This window comes from Mirounga angustirostris, unplaced genomic scaffold (genome assembly GCF_029215605.1).
Source record: "Mirounga angustirostris isolate CCGP_5_RB_7025 unplaced genomic scaffold, mMirAng1.0.hap1 SCAF_16, whole genome shotgun sequence".
NCBI classification, from domain to species: Eukaryota; Metazoa; Chordata; class Mammalia; order Carnivora; family Phocidae; genus Mirounga; species Mirounga angustirostris.
The window spans coordinates 14,190,260-14,208,774 of NW_026991724.1; the positions used below are offsets into that span (position 1 = coordinate 14,190,260).

General features: G+C 42.4%; 1 protein-coding gene across 1 annotated transcript in view; it reads right to left on the minus strand.

Moving 5' to 3' along the window:
• Positions 1–1,076: 1,076 nt before the first annotated feature.
• The window catches only part of TXNL4B (thioredoxin like 4B), a 40,655-nt gene continuing 23,216 nt past the window's right edge, over positions 1,077–18,515 (minus strand). Inside the window, exon 4 of the mRNA XM_064580865.1 lies at positions 1,077–7,681. Coding sequence (XP_064436935.1) covers positions 7,570–7,681 — 112 coding nt within the window. The 3' untranslated portion in view covers positions 1,077–7,569. The remainder of the gene's footprint in view (positions 7,682–18,515) is intronic.

An 18,515-nucleotide genomic window follows, 5' to 3' on the forward strand; every position in this document is an offset into this window, starting at 1 on the left:
CAACTTGGGTAGGGAGGGTCCCCTTTCCTCTTATGTGGCCCCACATGGGAATTTCCAAGTATGGGTCAGGAATAAGCTGTTCTTCCTTCTCTACTTTCTCCCTGGGAGTAGCTTACATTATGACTCTTCCTTGTGGAAAAAGAGAACAGGAACTGTCGCTTTAGCAAGCCACATTGGGCTGCAGCCAGAGTGACTGCCACATCTATTTCTGTGTGTGTGTGTGAGAGAGAGAGAGAGAGAGAGAGAGAGGCTTCCACTAAGACCCCAGGGAAGGAAAACAGACGGGGAATAGTTTTCCCTGGGTTCTCCCATTCTTATCTGTTCAGGTCAGCCTCCTGCTGGTGGAGCCGACAAGTGGGCACAGCGCTGTATCCGAAGGGGCTAGGGTTCCTTCTGACAGTGGTTTCCCCTGAAGGGGTAGGTCCATCAAGTCACAGCCACTGTTTTGGAAAATAGCCATTTCTCTGCCGACCTTCTGATAGGCTGCTCTGGGTCAGGTTCTGTAGCCAATACTTTTTGTCCAGTCATCCATGAGGATGGGAGCAGGAAAATATCCCATCAGAACGGTGTTCTCAAGGTCAAGCAGGCGACTGAGACACAGAGCTGAGATGATTTGCTCACCTTCATTTCAGGGCCAATGATGTGACTCGGATAGCTCAGGAGGTCATTGGTGGTGTTCAATCAGTGCCTCTTGGCAGGAAAATCGAGTGTGTAGGACACTGGGGGCCCTTCAGCTCTGCTCTCAGTGGCAGATGGGAAGGCACAGGCCCCATCTCGAAAGAGACTGTACTCTTCTGCTCCAGGTGGCTTGCCACCCAGGAGGGCCAGCCAGCATGTCATTGGCTCAGAGAAGGCAGAAATCTGCATGTTTTATGTGGCAGCTCCAGTGTTTAAAATCTGAGCTGATGCTGTACCAGTCCATCAAAACTGGGTTGTGGACCAGATATGAATTAAGGTCTCCGATTAGGTGTCTGGCCCATTGCATCCTGTGGCAGCAATTAGAAACTCCTGTGAGCCAGGAGCACCAGCGGGGGGGGGGGGGGGGGGGGGGCAGTTTGCAGGGGTGGGAATAATACCAGGAGAATGACCACCACAGGGAGCTCTGTTCACTCCATGACTCGCTGTGCTTGGGCGGGGGGCGGGAAAGAGTGCAGACTTTGGAGTTCGACCCTGGGAGACCCACTAACCCTGCTGATGCCACATTTTTTCACCTGGAAAACCAATGGTTTGGAGGATTAAATGATATCCTAACTGCAACTTTTACAAAGATGTGTACTATGTGTCAGGCACATTAGGTACTTATTATCTGTGGGCAGTCATGTTCATTTTGTGTGCCTCAGTTTCCCAAGTGTAAGAGGAAGAGAAAGACATTATCTATCTCAAAGGGTTGGATAAGGATTAAATATAAAGTGTAGTAGAGCTTTGCACATCCTACCTGCCTAATGAACATTATTTTAAATATTTCTCATCATCATAAAAGTCCTGTAAATAGGCATTATTATGTTTGTATTTACAAATAAACCCAGGGATTGAGAGATTAAGTAACTTACCCAAACTAGGCAGCCAGGAATCAGCAGAATTGGGCCTCAGGGCCCAAGTATCTCCTTCTGATGTAGGGAAAGAGCCTCACAGGACCTCAGAAAAGTATTACTAGTCCTCTTTCCCTTTTTCTCCTCAAAAGTTCCTCTTCTTTTGGGGCTCCTGGTTGGCTTAGTTGGTGGAGCATATGACTCTTGATCTCAGGGTCCTAAGTTTAAGCCCTATGTTGGGTATGGAGCCTATTAAGAAAAGAAGTTCATCTTCTTTTAACAGATAGACTTCCTACTATTTTAAAAAAGCTTTCAGAAATACTTGACCTGGGCACTTGATTGGTCTGAAATAAGGCGGTAGAATGGGGTATGGTGACCAAAGCTCAGAGACCGGGAAAGGTGGGGAACCTTCTGTAGACACCTCAGTGCCAGTCAGGGTGGAGCCTGAAGCTCCAAAATGTAGCAGCTTGAAATACCAATCATTTATTATTGCACATGGTGTCTCTGGGTCAGGAATTCAGGAGCAGCTTAGTAGGGTGGTTCTGGCTCAGCGTCTTTCATGAGATAGCAACCAGGACACTTGCTGGGGCTTCAGTCAGCTGAGGCTTAACTGGGGCTGGAGGATCCACATCCAGATGATTGACTCCTGTGGCTCGGGAGTAGGTCCTGGCTGTTGGCAGGATGTGTCAGTGGATCTCTCCATAGGACTGACCAAGGATCCTCAAACCATGACATCTGGCTTCTCCCAGAGTGAGTCATGCAAGAGAGGAATGCAAGGTGGAAGCTACAATGCCTTTTATGACACAGTACTGGAGTCATGTACTGTTACGTATACCACTTCATTCTGTTCATTAGAATAGGGCTGCCACTTCTAGCAAAACTAATGAACACAAGCAACAGGGTGCCCAGTTTAATTTGAATTCCAGAGACACAGTGAATAAACGTTTAGTGTAAGTATATCCCATGCAATAATTGGGACATACTTACACTAAAAATTATTTGTTGTTTATCTGAAATTCAAATTTAATTGGGTATCATGGATTTTATCTGGCAACCCTATGTTAGAACCAAGTCACTTAGTCCAGCCTACACTCAAGGGGAGGGGGGAAATGGTTACATTTTTGAAGGGAGGAAAACCAAAGAATTTGTGGAGATACTTCCAAACCACTGCAAGCAGAATTTTGAAAAATTTCATTTGGTCCGGGTGTCTGTGGATAATTGCATGGGAGCCTAATGGGATGAAGAAGTTCTAGACAAGAAGGTCACCTTCCTAATAATCTTGTACATTTGTAAGTTTACAGAAAATTACACACAATATATTCTTTGGTCCTCAGACAGCCCTGTGAGGTAGGGGAAGCAGTGATCATGATCCTCATTTTATAGAGGAGGAAGCTGAAATGCTCCACAGATGTTATGAGTAGAAATGGTGGAGGGAGGACAGATTCTTCTGGTTTTAAGTCTAGCATTTGTTGTACTCTACCCAGTAGTGTCCTGATACACCACTGATGCCTTCACAGTATAAGATGATTTAATGTAGTAGATTCATTTTCTACCCTCTGCCATGTTGTTATCTCAAATGGGTGATGGCCTTTGTGGATTCTTGCTGCCATGCTGTATCCTGGGTAATGGAGGAAGGTCCTTGCAGAAGCTGAGGGCCAAGATGTCATCCTCTCTCTCCACACTCGTAAGCTCTGGAATCCACCCTGGCTGACTGTGGGGAGCCGACCCACTAGCAGACCCTCTGAACTGAGTGACTCATGAGTGCCCATAGGAACATCATTCCCTTTCTCCAGGCGGCAGCTAACCTCAGGTGAAAGACTGGGATAGCCAAACCAAACGGGGAATTGCTCTAGCCTAATTTTTATCATAAGAAATTTAGACATACAGAAAAGTTGAAAGAAGAGTATAATAAATATCCATACCCCCTCCACTTAGGCTCAGTAATTCTTACTATCTTTTCCATGTTTTCTCTATTGATATTTTTACCTATTGATATATTGTGTTTTGATGTATCATTTTGAAGGAAGTGCTAGATGTCAGGGCATTTCATTCCTAAGTATTTCATAGCTTGCATCTTCTAAAAATAAGGACATGCTCCTGTGAAACCATAACTCTATGATCATACCTAAGGAAATTAGCTATGATTCTCAAATATCATCTAACATTCAGTCCATACTCCAGTTTACCTTATTGTCTCCAAAATATCTCCCACTGTCAATCAAGCCTCGCCTATGTGGCTCTTTTTTTTTTTTTTTTAAAGATTTTATTTATTTGCGAGAGAGAGAATGAGAGACAGAGAGCATGAGAGGGAGGAGGGTCAGAGGGAGAAGCAGATCCCTGCTGAGCAGGGAGCCTGATGTGGGACTCGATCCAGGGACTCCAGGATCATGACCCGAGCCGAAGGCAGTCGCTTAACCAACTGAGCCACCTAGGCGCCCCGCCTATGTGGCTCTTTAGTTTTTTTTTTTTTTTAAAGATTTTATTTATTTGACAGAGAGAGAGAGACAGCGAGAGCAGGAACACAAGCAGGGGGAGTGGGAGAGGGAGAAGCAGGCTTCCAGCGGAGCAGGGAGCCCGATGTGGGGCTCGATCCCAGGACCCTGGGACCATGACCTGAGCCGAAGGCAGACACTCAATGACTGAGCCACCCAGGCTCCCCAATGGCTCTTTAGTTTTTTTAAATCTAGAGAACAGTAACCTCTGAAGAGATCAGGTCAGTTGTCTTTTTTTTTTAATTTTTATTTATTTATTTTTCAGAGAGAGAGTGCAAGCGAGAACAAGCAGAGGGAGCGGCAGGCAGAGGGAGAAGCAGGCTTCCCACTGAGCAAAGAGCCTGATGTGGGGCTCTGATCCCAGGACCCTGGGATCATGACCTGACTGAAGGCAGATACTTAACTGAGCCACCCAGGCACTCCAGGTCAGTTGTCTTATAGATAGGTCTACATTCTACGTTTATTCCCCAAATAAAGGTTATATTTCTTTTAGCCTTTGAGCTGCATTGCCTCTTGGTGTGGATATGTGACCACATCCTACTGAAAGAGATATAAATGAAAGTATTGTGTGCAACTTCTGGGAAGTCTTCTGCTTCCTGGAACATGGGTATGATGACCCGAGCTCTGGCAGCCATTTTATGCCTGAGAATCAGGGTCACTCTAGAGGCAAAAGCTGGAAAGAGCTTCTTTGAACTACCAACACCAGCTTTGTCAGCTTACTTTCCCACTTCTTTTGAGAAAATAAAACCTTGTGTGCTTAAGTCTCTGTTAACTGGGGTTTTCTTTCATATGTAGCCAAATTTAATCCCCGTTAAAGCCAGATAAAGGCCTACTGTAATCTTGTATTTGCCTGTCAGATATGTTATCCACTTTCTGCTTGGCTAAGACACATTTCAAGATTTCTCTTTCCTCCAGGTGTAGATCATTGGTGCCAGCACCCAGTGAGAATGTGCTCAAACTATCATGTTACCTAACCTCTAGTGTTGATTGAATCTTGGCAGCGAAATTTTCTGTAAGAGCCTTGTGGTTATAAATGTGAGAAATGACATTAGTGTGGCTTGTTATGTGTAAGAGAATGTCAGGGGAGAGGTGTGTGTGCAGGAGCAGAGCAGGGATGACCTGGAACTGGCACGCAGCAGGCTTGTGAAACACAAACCTGAGCAGCAACTCAGGGGCAAGGCTCCAAAGGGCAGGGCCTTTAGGAGAGGAAATGCAGTAAGCATGCCAACTTGGCATTCTTGCCAGCCCAGGAGAGGTTTCCTGGGGGTTGAAAACTCCATTTGGGAAGTGTCCCACGGGAAACAAAAGGAGTCACAGCATGTGAAGGCAATCTGATAGCACCACTTGATCCTGGTTAATTGCTAGGGTTGACTTGGGTCCAGGAACAAAGCTGTGCCTGGAGGATCAGAATGCTTCCTGGGTCAGCAAGACGCCCCCTTCCCCTCCAGGCATGGGGAAGATACATAACCTTGGTGTTGCCATTTTGGTCCTTGGTTATTTGAGAAGCTGGCCAGCCTTTTGAGCTTTGACCACTCTGTTGGATGTTGAATTTATAGTCGTATAATGAATACAGTCACATCTTCTTACATCAACAGAGCAAAAAGTATGGATTCCAAGTCTGGGAACCCCAAAAAATCATTCTGATTAGGGCAGAATTTCAACTCTATTTGAGATTCTGATATAACCAATGAAACACACACACACGTATGCATGCATGAGAGACAGACAGACAGAGACAGAGATGGAGAGACAGACAGAGAATAAGGTTGACCCACGTTCATTTGCTCTTTCACTTATTCATTCTCCCAACAATCATTTATTGAGATTCTGCTTCCTGCCAGTGGTTGTGCTGCGTGCTGGGGATGAAGACAACTGAGTTTTCTTACCATCTCCCCTTGTCTCAGAAGAGACAAATACAAACACAACCGACAAGAATCCAGTGGGACACACTGTACAACAGTGGAAGGAGCCCAGTGCTTCCCTAGGAGAGAGGAGAGTCACTGCAGTGACTCAGGCAGCTGCAGTGATTTCTCTGTGTGGATACACAAATTTCATACAATTTCCTGGGGCCATAATTCTGCAAATCCCTAACTTCTTGCAGCTTAAAGCAGAGTTTTAACACCATTCCTTCTAGAGAGATCTGTCATTGGACCAGAATGGATGGCTCAACTCTTTCCAGAACCTGGCTGGCACTCTGAGGACACTGTTCCCAAATGCTTTGCTAGGCAGTTTCCTTGGTGTATTTCCTAATACGTTTTGCAGCTGTGGCCCACGTGGTCTTTGCCTGCTTCCGGGAGGTGATGCCCCCAGGGCCTGGCAGGATCACATAGGGGTGCTGGGGAGGGGGGTGGGAAGGCCGTGGGGCTGTGGACTGCTCATACTCAAAAGTAGCCTCCACTTTGCTGCATCAGGCTTCACCTGCTTTGAGTGTCAATGCTTTAGGGTCTTCCCTAAAAAACAGATGTGGAGGCTTCGAACTCCCTTTGGAGTTCAGTCTCTTTCTCACTTTCTCCAAGGGCTGTGAGTTTCTCTCTGTTTGAGCTCCACTCTCTTTGTCTCAAGCTTCCGATCTATTTGGCTTTCCAAGATGGGGTCAATCTAGACTTACCGGAGGCTCTAACCGAGTGTAAGTCTTTTTCTCTTGGTTCAGTCTTGCGATTCCACATTGAAGTCCTGTCCCCAGTTTTAGTCCACAGTCCCCACTGACTGGGGTTTGCTGGGGTAGCCCTTTCCCCAGTTCTGGTCTGCTGTCTCCGTTAATGGAGTGTACTGACTTACTCCATGCTGGGAATTTCTGGAGGTGCATACAAGGGGATTATTGTGATTATAATAATGTTAAAAAAGAAACAACGAGCCCCAAATGGAGTCATCCTCCCCACCCCCTGCAACAGCAAACCAAGACTTAACTAGAGTTTCAACCTATTCCAGGAATGTGACCTTTGTTACAGTCAATCTGAAATTTCCTGATCATTACTGGTGAGGTCATCCACATGATGAAAATCCTGCCCGTTCCCTACCCCCCCAAAAGAAGATGTCCTGGCCAGAAACAATCCCTCCTTTCCTCCCGCCTTCCCTTCCTTCTTTGTCTTTCTTTTTTTCTTTTTGCTAATAACTTCCTTGCTCACCCTTCTTTGTATAAAAACCTTGTTTTTCACAACTCCTCAGAGCATGCTCTTTACTTGCTAGATGGGATGCTGTCTGATTCATGAATCACCTAATAAAGCTAATTAGATCCTCAAATTTATCTGGTGGTTGAACTGTGTCCTTTGACAATCTCCTCACACCTTTGACCTCGGACCAATTTCCTACTGGCAGATTATATTTGAAGTTTTGACAGACTCTGGGTTTACCCAACTCTGGTTGGCTGTCTTACTGATCGGAAGCTGGTTTGAAGATAATATTTGATTTAAAATCTTGGCACTTAGCAGTTTCTCATTTATAAAGTGTCAGCACTGATGCTTTTTTTTGCGGGGGTGTTGATGTTACTTCTGAGAAGCTTTTTAAAAAGCTCAGTACATCAGTATGCACGTCTGCCAGTGGTGCAATTTTCAAGAAGAGATTTGGTGGCACCAAGGAAGCAATGTCCGTGTTCCAGGCACAGTGGGATCACGTAGTTCCTGGTCCCTCGTGGCTGAGGGAAAGTGAGATAACCGAGATAACCTGGAAAGAGGAGGAATAGTGGGAACATGTTTGTTTACTTTTCTTATCGAGACAAACTGAAATTTTGAACAACATGTGCTGTCCTGAATTCAACACTCAATTATTCATTCTGTTCTAAGGTCATGTATACTCCTGGGGAAAATTCGGTGGTTCTCGTTCTGTGGCTGCTCATGCACGGGGCACACATGCACTTGTGTCCACAGTATCCCATCAATTCTGAAATGCTGAATATTTTGCCATTTTTAACATCTTTGAAATTGAGATGCATCTTAAATTGATGGCATCTTAAGCAGTTTGTCAGAGTTTAATTGACAGGGTTTTCTCTTGCTTAAAATTCATAGCATATTAAATTTGATGAAATGTGGCTGTGGTTCCTGATGGGGGGCCGTCGAGGGCAATGGTCAAGAATTCTTGACATGTTTTACGGTGCAAAAGCTGCTTTTATTATAGCCCGGGGACAGGACACATGGGCAGGAAGAGCTGCACTTGGTGACTGTGAGGAGTGACTGATTGTATATTTCAAGTTTGTGGAGGAAGGGTGGGTAGAAATAATGTAAGTTTCTAAGGAATTTCTGGATGGTGAAAGTGGGGTCTACAGGACTTTGGAGGTCTGGCTTTTGTCAAGAGAAGGCTGCTTTTAGTCTGTAATGAAACAACAGTATGAAGGCAGCCATGAGTTCCTTGAACAATGTCATGCTCTGCATGTCTCAGGTATTTATCAGTGGGTTGTAAGTTGTAAGTAGATTTGATTTTAGCTACACTTCTCTTGTCTTTGTTCTCCTCATCAGTTTCTCCACTTCAGCTATCTTTAAAAAAAAAAAAAATCCTGATGACTGGCACACACCAGCATGCATTTTTATGTACTAGGGATGGGGTATGACCTGGGCATCAGGATTTTTAAAAACTCCCAAGAGATTTTAAAGTACAGCAAAGTTTGAGAACTGTTAAAATACAGTATTTCTGCCTTATTCAAGGCTTTTTCCAACTCCTAGTTTTCATGGACAGCATCCTTACAGATTCTACTTATTACATATGGTGCACTCCTCTGTCTCAATTAAGGATGTCCTTCTGACTCCATCCACTAATCATTCTTTATTTTCTCATTAGAATGTCAGCTTCAGGAGGGCAGGAGTTTTGTTTGATTGGTTCTCTGTTATATCCTCAGCACCTAGAACACCTAGACACATTGTAGACACTTGATAAAGATCTGATGAATGAATGAATATTTCTTCTTTTATATTCAGTGTCCTGATAAACTCATTTCTCACACAATTTCCAATAAAAGTGGTATTATATTTAGGTGATTTCCAAATCTGGTCATGTTTCCAGTGGTCATCTTTTAAGCCCCAATTTCACATAAAATTCATTTTAAAACTTGAGCTCAATGATTTTCCTTCTCACTCAAACCCTAACATCCCAGTCCCAGCCTGCCCATGTGTATCCATCAGTTTCCTCCCTGAGTCTCAAGTTTAACACCTTGAGTCATTTTCAAGCCTTGTCTTCCCCATATTTAGTTACTGAGTTTTGCAATTTGCTTCTCTGAAAATTCTCTTGAATTTGTCCCTTCCTTTCAATTTCCACAACACTGAATTTGTCTTCTTGGCTTCTATTTATTCACATTTCAAATGACCTCACATCCACCTGCTAGCAACTGTTTTTTTTTTTTTTTAATGCTTATGAGGGTTATAATATACAGATGTAAAGTATATGACAAAAGTAACATAAAGGATGGGAGAAGGTAAAGAGAATTAAATTGTTGTAAAGTTCTTATATTGTTTGGGAAGTGGTAAAGGCACTAACTTAAAGTAGATTATAATTCAAGGGTGCATATCTTGAAATCTTTGGGATAATCATGAGAAAAATAATACAAGAATATATAATGAAATAATAGGGAGAAAAAAATTTAAAAACTGAATAATTCAAAAAAGATAGGAAACAAGAAACAAAAGAAGATGTATGGATTAAATTTAAAACAAATAGCACAATGGTAGACTTGAAACCATCTCTATTAGGAATTACATTAAATATAAATAAACTAAACATTCCAATTAAAAGGCAAAGATCATCAGAACTGATAAAAAAATTTTCAGTATGGAAAGAAACATTCCTAAGACTGATGTCAAGGAGCCTGCTGCCTATGTTTTCTTCCACTAGTTTTATTGTTTCAGGTCTTACACATTCAAGTGTTTAATCCATTTTGAGTTAATTGGTATATATGGTGTAAGAAAGTAGTCCAGTTTCATTCTTTTGCATGTAGCTGTCCAGTTTTCCCAACACCATTTATTAAAGAGATTGTCTTTTCCTGATTGTATATTCTTGCCTCTTTTGTTGTACATTTTCTGACTGTATATGCATGGGTTTATTTCTGGGCTATCTAATTTGTTTCATTGATCTATGTGTCTGTTTTTATGACAGTACCATATTGTTTTATTATAACTTTGTAATACAGTTTGAAATCAGGAACGTGATACTTCCAGCTTTGTTCTTAAGATTTTTTTGTCTTTTTGGGGTCTTTTGAGGTTCCATACAAATTTTAGAATTATTTGTTGTAGTTCTGTGAAAAATGCCATTGGAATTTCGATAGGGATTGCATTCAATCTGTAGATCACTTTGGGTATTATGCACATTTTAACAATATTAATTCTTCCAGTCCATGAACATGGAATATCTTTCCACTTATTTGTGTCTTCTTCAATTTCTTTCATCAGTGTCCTTTTTTTTTTTTTAAGGTTTTATTTAGTTACTTGAGAGAGAGAGACAGAGAGTGAGCACAGAGGGAGAGGAAGAAGAAGACCCCTGCTGAGCAGGGAGCCCGATTCAGGATTTGATCCCAGGATGCTGCTATCATGACCTGAACCCAAGGCAGATGCTTAACCGACTGAGCCACCCAGGTGCCCCCATCAATGTCTTTTTTTAAAAAAGTTTTCCTTTTCCTTACTTCCCTGCCTCCCTCCCTCCCTTCCTTCCTTTTCTTCCTTTTCTTTTTTGACTATAGTTTACACACAATGTTATATTAGTTTCAGGTGTACAACATAGTGATTTGACAGGTTTATACATTTTGCTATGTTCATCACAAGTGTAGCTACCATCTGTCATACATCACTATTATAGTATCATTGACTATATTCCTTATGCTGTGCCTTTTATTTCTGTGACTTATTCATTTTATAACTGGAAGCTTAATCTTTCCACTCCCTGTCACCTATTTGCTCATTCCCCCCATGCCCTCCCCTGTGGCAACCATCAGTTTGTTCTCTGTGTTTACAGGTCTGATTCTGCTTTTTGTTTATTCCTTTTTTTTTTAGATCCACATATGAGTGAAATCATATGATATTTGTCATTCTCAGTCTGACTTGTTTCACTTAGCATGATACCCTCTAGATCCTTCCATGTTGTCTCAAATAGCATGATATTATCCTTTTTATGGCTGCATAATATTCCATTGCATATAAATCACATCTTCCTTATCCATTTGTCTATCAATGGACACTTAGGTTGTTCCCATATCTTGGCTATAGGGGTGCATATATCTTTTCAAATTCATGTTTTTGTTTTTTAGGGTTAAGTACCCAATAGTGGAATTACTGGATCATATGTTATTTCTATTTTTAATACCTCCATACTCTTTTCCATAGGGGCTGTACCAGTTTACATTCCCACCAACAGTGTACAAGTATTCCTTTTTTTCCACATCTTCACTAACACTTGTTATTTCTTGTCTTTTTGACTTTAGCCATTCTGACAGGTGTGACATGTCTTCTTTCATTTATTTTATTTATTCCAGGCTTCTTCTTTTTTTTTTTTTTTTGTCTTGGTGAGTCTAGCTAAAGGTTTGTTGATTTTCTTTTTGAAGAACCAGCTCTTAGTTTCATCGATCTTTTCTTTTTAGTCTTTTTGGTCTCTTTTTCATTTATTTCTGCTCTGGTTTATTATTTCCTTCCTTCTACTAACTTTGGGCTTCATTTATTCTTTTTTTAGTCCCTTTAGGTATAAAGTTAAATTGTTTATTTTGAGATTTCTCTTATTTCTTGAGGTAGACCTGTATTGCTGTGAACTTCCTTCTTAGAACTGCTTTGCTACACCCCATAGATTTTGGTATGCCATATTTCTGTTTTTATTTGTCTCTAGGTATTTTTAAAATTTCTTCTTTGATTTCTTCCTTGACCCAGTAGTTGTTCAGTAACATGTTGTTTAATCTCAATGTATTTGTAATTTTGCCAGTTTTCTTCTTGTAACTGATGTCTAGTTTTATACCATTGTAGTTAGAAAAGATACTTGATATGCTTTCAGTCTTCTTGAATTTATTGAAACTTGTTTCATGGCCAAAAAGATGATCTATTAAGGAGAATATTCTGTGTACACTTGAGAACAATGTGTATTTTTTTTTTAAAGTAATCTCTATGCCCAACATGGGGCTCAAACTTATGACCCCAAGATCAAGAGTCACATGCTCTACTGACTGAGGCAGCCAGGCACCTTTATTCTGCTGCTTTTGGATGGAATGTTCTGTATATATTTACTAAGTCCATCCGGTCTAATGCATCATTTAAGGCTGATGTTTCCTTATTGATTTTCTGTCTGGATGATCAACCCATTGATGTACGTGGGGTGTTAAAATTCCTTCTGTTACTGCACTGCTGTCAATTTCTCCCCTTAGGTCTGTTAATATTGGCTTTACATATTTTGGTTCTCCTATATTGGGTGCATATGTGTTTATACATGTTATATTTTCTTACAGGATTGACCCCTTCATCATTATGTAGTGCCCCTCTTTGTTTTTTATTACAGTCTTTGTTTTAAAGTCTATTTTGTCTGATATGAGTATAGCTGCATCAGCTTTCCTTTTGTTGCCATTTGCATGGGATATTTTTTCCATCCCTTCACTTTCAGTTTTTGTGTGTCTTTACTTCTGAAGTGAGTCTCTTCTAGGTAGTATATAGATATGTCTTGTTTTTTTTTTAAAGATTTTATTTATTTATTTGACAGAGAGAGACACAGTGAGAGAGGAAACACAAGCAGGGGGAGTGGGAGAAGGAGAAGCAGGCTTCCCGCTGAGCAGGTAGCCTGATGTGGGGCTTGATCCCAGGACGCTGGGACCATGACCTGAGCTGAAGGCAGACACTTAATGGCTGAACCACCCAGGCGCCCCTGTGTCTTGGTTTTTTTAATCCTTTCATACACTCCACATCTTTTTTTTTTTTTTTTAAAGATTTTATTTATTTATTTGACAGAGAAGGTTGATGTAATGCTCTTCTTCCAGTGGGTCCGTTTCCTGTGACCTGGTCCCAGCTGATCATCAGCGTCCAAACTGCTGTCCTCCTCTTCCCTGTCAATCTTGTAATTGGGCGCCTCTTCCTGCTGATCCAGCCACAGGAGCCCCTGCCTCTCTTTCCTCCCAGCCAAGCCTCCTGCCCCTCAGATGCTACTTCTGAGCCTCTGTCTCTCACAAAGGTGGCTGAAGTAAGCTTGGTGTCTAATTTTATAGGTAGATGGCGGGCTCTGCTTCCCCGTGTAGTGAGAAAGGCCAGTAGAGCGGATCCCCTGGAAGGCTCGTGGGCCCTGTTAACCTTGATAGCTTTTCCCTAACTCCCGTCCCCTGGGCCATGATGCATCATGCCCCTCGTCTCTCTTCTTGATGTATTCTGAGGACTGGGTGTGAGTGCAGAAGGTACCACTCTCGAGTTTTCGTTGGTGACGTTTTATCTAACTGTCCCTTCTTTCATTCTGTATTCCCTCATAAAACTAGTTTTGAAGCTACTGTGAGGTGACTTCTTTCTGAAAAAAGAGAAAGAAAATGAAAAACAGAGGTTCTTTCCACTAAGCATTTGCCTCTCCGAGTGAAGAGACGACCTTACCATCTGTAACTGCTCCCGGTCCTGGGTGAATGTCAGACTGACTTTCCTCGTCTTGGGTCTACATTCAGGAATTAAAGGAAACTGTGGGGTTCCTGCTCAGGAGAAACATACCTACTCTCAGAGCGGGAACAATCTTTATGGATGTCTCACAGCATTGACAAGATGGCACCGCTTTTAGCCAGCCTCATCTGTTCTCACTTGGAGGGTCCCGGCTCTCATCAGCAGGCAGGACCCCATCAGGCAAACGGTAAAGCTCCGCAGGTGTTAGTAACTGATCTGTTATCCGCCTCCCACTCGCTTGCCTGCGTCTTACTCCCTCCTACCTCTCGGCATAACCAACAGGAAGATACAACCTTCTGCTTGTTTTCATTTTCCTTAAGCTTTCCAGGATAGAGCTGATAGCTTTCGCGACAGTGTATCTGGTGATACAAAAGGAAGGATTAAGGAAGAACCCACAAAAATGCCCTCTCGTTCAGACCCCCTCATACTCCATCTGCTTTGCTGGGGGCTCTTGGGACTTGTCATTCTTTTTCTTCTTTGGAATAAGGAGATTAGGTGATTTATGGAATCTTGAATATAGTTTGCACCCCAAGGCCCCTGGGCACTTACTGCAGTTCTGGTGAAGAAAGCCCCATTAGGTTTAAACTTTTATTTGCTTCTAGATCAAAAGCGTTTTTTTTATTATTATTATTCTGGATCAAAGTGTAGAATTTTAGAAATTGTTAGCAGTTCACCAGGACGCTCAGAGAAGACAGTCATAATTATTGGGTCCCGCCTCCATGGACTGGGAAATGTAACCTCCTCATCAGTGAATGAGTTGCTCCTCTCTGTGAGCCCCGGCCTGTATTGGCAGCCACATCATCTCTGCTGTTACTTGCTCAGAGTTCTGCAGCAGCTGCAATCGCACTTAGGCGCCCTGGGTCCCGCCCAGGCCGACCAGCCTCGTGACGTCCTCGATGCCACCAACCGACTGCAAAAACTCCAGGAGCTCTTGGAAACACATATTCTTCCCACAGAGCAGGGGCCCTCCAGGTAAGGCACGGCACCGGCCTTCCCCGATCGCTGCCATCTTCCCAATTGCAATCCTCCCCTCTCTCTCAGCTGCTACTGGCTTTCAGATGATTCCTTCAACCTCTGTTCTTTTTTTTTTAAATTAATTTATTTGACAGAGAGAGACACAGCGAGAGAGGGAACACAGGCAGGGGGAGTGGGAGAGGGAGAAGCAGACTCCCTGCGGAGCAGGGAGCCCGATGCGGGACTCGATCCCGGGACTCCAGGATCATGACCTGAGCCAAAGGCAGTCGCTTAACCAACTGAGCCACCCAGGTGCCCTCCACATCTTTTGATTGGAGAATTTAGTTCATTTATATTTGAAGTAATTATGGGTAGGTATGTATTTATTGCCATTTTGTTAATTGTTTTCCAGCTGTTTTTGTAGTTCCTCTCTTCTCCTCTCTTCTCTTTCTCTCTTCTCTTGTAGTTTGATGACTTTCTTTTAGTGTTGTGTTTAGATTCCTTTCTCATTTTCTTTAGTGTATTTACTTTGTGGATACTGTGAGGTTCACATGTCTTATCATATGTTTATAAAAGTCTATTTTAAGGTAATAGGAACTTAAATTTGAACACATCCAAAAGCTCTACATTTTTACTCCCCCTGATGTTTTGTGCTTTTGATGTCACTTTTTATATGTTTTAATTTTATGTATCCCTTAACTAATTACTGTTTTAGTTAATTTTACTATTTTTGTCTTTTAACCTTCTTAATAGCTTTATAAGTGATTAATCCATTACCTTTACTATATATTTACTTTTTCCAGTGAGATTTTTTTTTTTAAAGATTTTATTTATTTATTTGACAGAGAAAGACACAGTGAGAGAGGGAACACAAACGGGGAGTGGGAGAGGGAGAAGCAGACTCCCTGCCGAGCAGGGAGCCTGATGCGGGACTCGATCCTGGGACTCCAGGATCATGACCTGAGCCGAAGGCAGTCGCTTAACCAACTGAGCCACCCAGGCGCCCTCCAGTGAGATTTTTACTTTCATATGTTTTCTTATTATTAGTGTCATTTCTTTTCAGCTTAAATATGTCCCTTTAATATTTTGTGAAAGGCTGGTTTAGTGGTAACAAACTCCTTCAGCTTTTGCTTGTCTGGAAAACTTCTCTTTCCTTCAAATATGAATGATAATCTTGCTGGATAGAGTATTCTTGGTTGGAAGCTTTTTTCTTTCAGCACTTTGAATATGTCATCTCACTCTCTTTTGGCTTGAAAAATTTCTGCTGAGAAATCTGTTGATAGCTTTATGGGGTTTCCCTCATATATAACAATTTGTTTTTCTCTTGCTGCTTTTAAGAGTTTCTCTTTAATTTTAACTTTTGACATTTTAATTATAATGTGTCTTGGTATAGCTCTCTTTGGGTTCATCATTTTTGGAACTCTGTGGATGCCTGGACCTAGATACCTGTTTCTTTCCCTATGTTAGGGAAGTTTTCAGCTATTATATCTTCAAATAAGATTTCTGACACTTTCTCTCATTCCTCTCCTTCTGGGACCCCTATAATGCAAATGTTATTGTGCTTGAGGTTGCCCCAGTGGTCACTTAAGTTACTTTCATTTTTTAAAATTGTTTTTTTTCTTTTTGCTACTCTGTCTGGGTGTGTTTCATTGCTTTATCTTCCAGGTTGCTGCTTCATTCTTCTGCTTTATCCAGTCTGCTGTTGAACCCCTCTAATGTATTTTTCAGTTCAGTTTTGTATTCTTTAGCTCTGTGACTTCTATTTGATACTCGCTTATGTTTTCTTTTTCTTTTCTCTTTTTCTTTCTCTCTCTCTTTCCTTTTTTTTGATACTCTCTTATGTTTTCTATCTCTTTGTTGAAGTTCTCACTGTGTTCATTCATTTTTTGTCTGAGTTTGGTGAGTTTCTTTATGATCATTACTTTGAATTCCTCATGAGGTAGATTACTTATCTGTCTATCATTAAGGTCTTTTTCTGAGGTTTCATTTTATTCTTTCATTTGGAACAAATTTCTCTTCCTCCTCATTTTGCTTGCTTCTCTGTGTTTGTTTCCATGTATTAGGCAAAACATCTACCTCTCTCTGACTTGAAGGAGTGGCCTTGTTTAGGTGATTATCCTCATTCAACCTTGCCCTAGCTCTTGGTTGTCTCCTGAATCTTTGTCCCAACTGCCTGATTTATTCTTGATATGACCCCATTGTGGAGGGTATGCCAAGACTTGTTAGTGATCCAAGGGGAGGAAATTCACTTAGCACCTAGTTTCAGGTTGATTGGAAGCCAGACCTCGAGGGGGCAGTTTTTAAATTATGCATTTATACACAGTCCAGTGGGGTTGCAATTGTAAACTCTTCTGCCCTCCAGACCAGGAGATCTGGAGGTGTCCCCTGGTGACAATTGCAGAAATCAGGGCTCCAGATGAGTGTATAAGCTTTCTGGGAAATCTTGTTGAACTGTAGCAAGGCCAAGGGGGTACAGAAGGATGGTATCTCCCTGCTTACATTCCCTGGGAGTGCTTCCTTAGCCTCTAGATTTGTGGGAAACCAGAAGCCTGTCCCTCAGTCTGAAGTTCTAGGCTGAGGAAATAGGCTTTTTCACAGGAAGACTGGGATTATGTTTCAGTCTGCTGTCTGAGCAGCACCTTGGGGGTTGTGGCCTGCCAAGAATCGTTTTTCTGATTGTTACAGTCCCATTAGCTCTGGAACGCAAGTCCTCTTGGCCACCAGGGCCAGGCAATCAGGGGTTTCTTGTGTGGGCTGAGTGTGCCTGTTGGCTTTGACAAGGCTGCTGGAGAGTGTTGGGGGTGGCTTCAGAGAGGCAGCAGCAACATGTCTTGACTTTGCTCACCCATGGGCTTTAGCAATGCAGTAGGATAGTGCCTTGTCTTTGTGCAGATCCTGGCTTTAGGCTGAAAGCAGGAGAATACCATGACCTCTTGTACTTGCCAGCCTGAGCCAGGGGAAGGGGAGTGTCGCAACCACCTATGTTTGCAGACTTTAGCTATGGAGTAGAGAACTTTGTGACCAGCCAGGGAATGGGGGAGTGCTGCAACCACTGTGCTCTCTGACCTCAGGAAATGCCATGACCGCATGGCCCTGCCAATCTCAGCAAGGTGTCAGGAGAGTGCTGCCTCTGAGTTCACCTGCCTGTGCTAGCAGGCCACATGGAAAGAGTGCAACAATGGTGTCTTCCAGCACCTCCATCTCCAGAGAGCATCTCAGCTGTCCCCTGCCCCTGCAGGCAATGTCCCCAGATCAGCAAATAAATTTCCCTCACGTATGGTCTAGGTGCTTTTCAAACTGCTGCTTTTTGCTGGGTCTTGGTGTGAGAGAGACCTCCTAAAGGGGATTCTCAGTTTCCTGAGGACTTTGGGATCTCCAGATGTCAACCCCATGGGTTTTCCCAGTCAGACATTCTGGGGCTTGTCTTTCTGGTGCGGATATCAGATGTTGGAGTGTCTGATAAGGAGCACCAACCCCTTGCTCCTCTGAGAGAAGTATCTGCCTTGTGTGGTCCCTCCATATTGCATTCCTGGGCTGGGGGTGGGCTTTTTTGGTGAGATTGTGTCTCTGCCTCTCTTACCCATCTTGATATGGTCCTTCAATCCTTTGTTTTGGAGAGCAGTTCACTTAGTTTTCAGAGAGAAATTATCCATATGTAGCTGTAGATTTGGTGTGTCTGTGGGAGGATGTGAGTTCAGGATCTTCCTGTGACACCATCTTGGATCCTCCCCTTTTTGCCCCCTCCAATTTAAAATCTTCCAATAAGAGAACCACAGGCCTATATGGCTTCATTGGAAAATTTATCCAAACAATTAAGAAAAATAATATGAATCTTACACAAACTCTTTCCTGTAATAGAAAAATAGGGAACACTCCCTATCTTGCATTAAGAGATCAACATAAACTTAATATTAAATCCTGATAAGGATATTACAAGAAAGGTAAAATATAGACAGATATTTCTT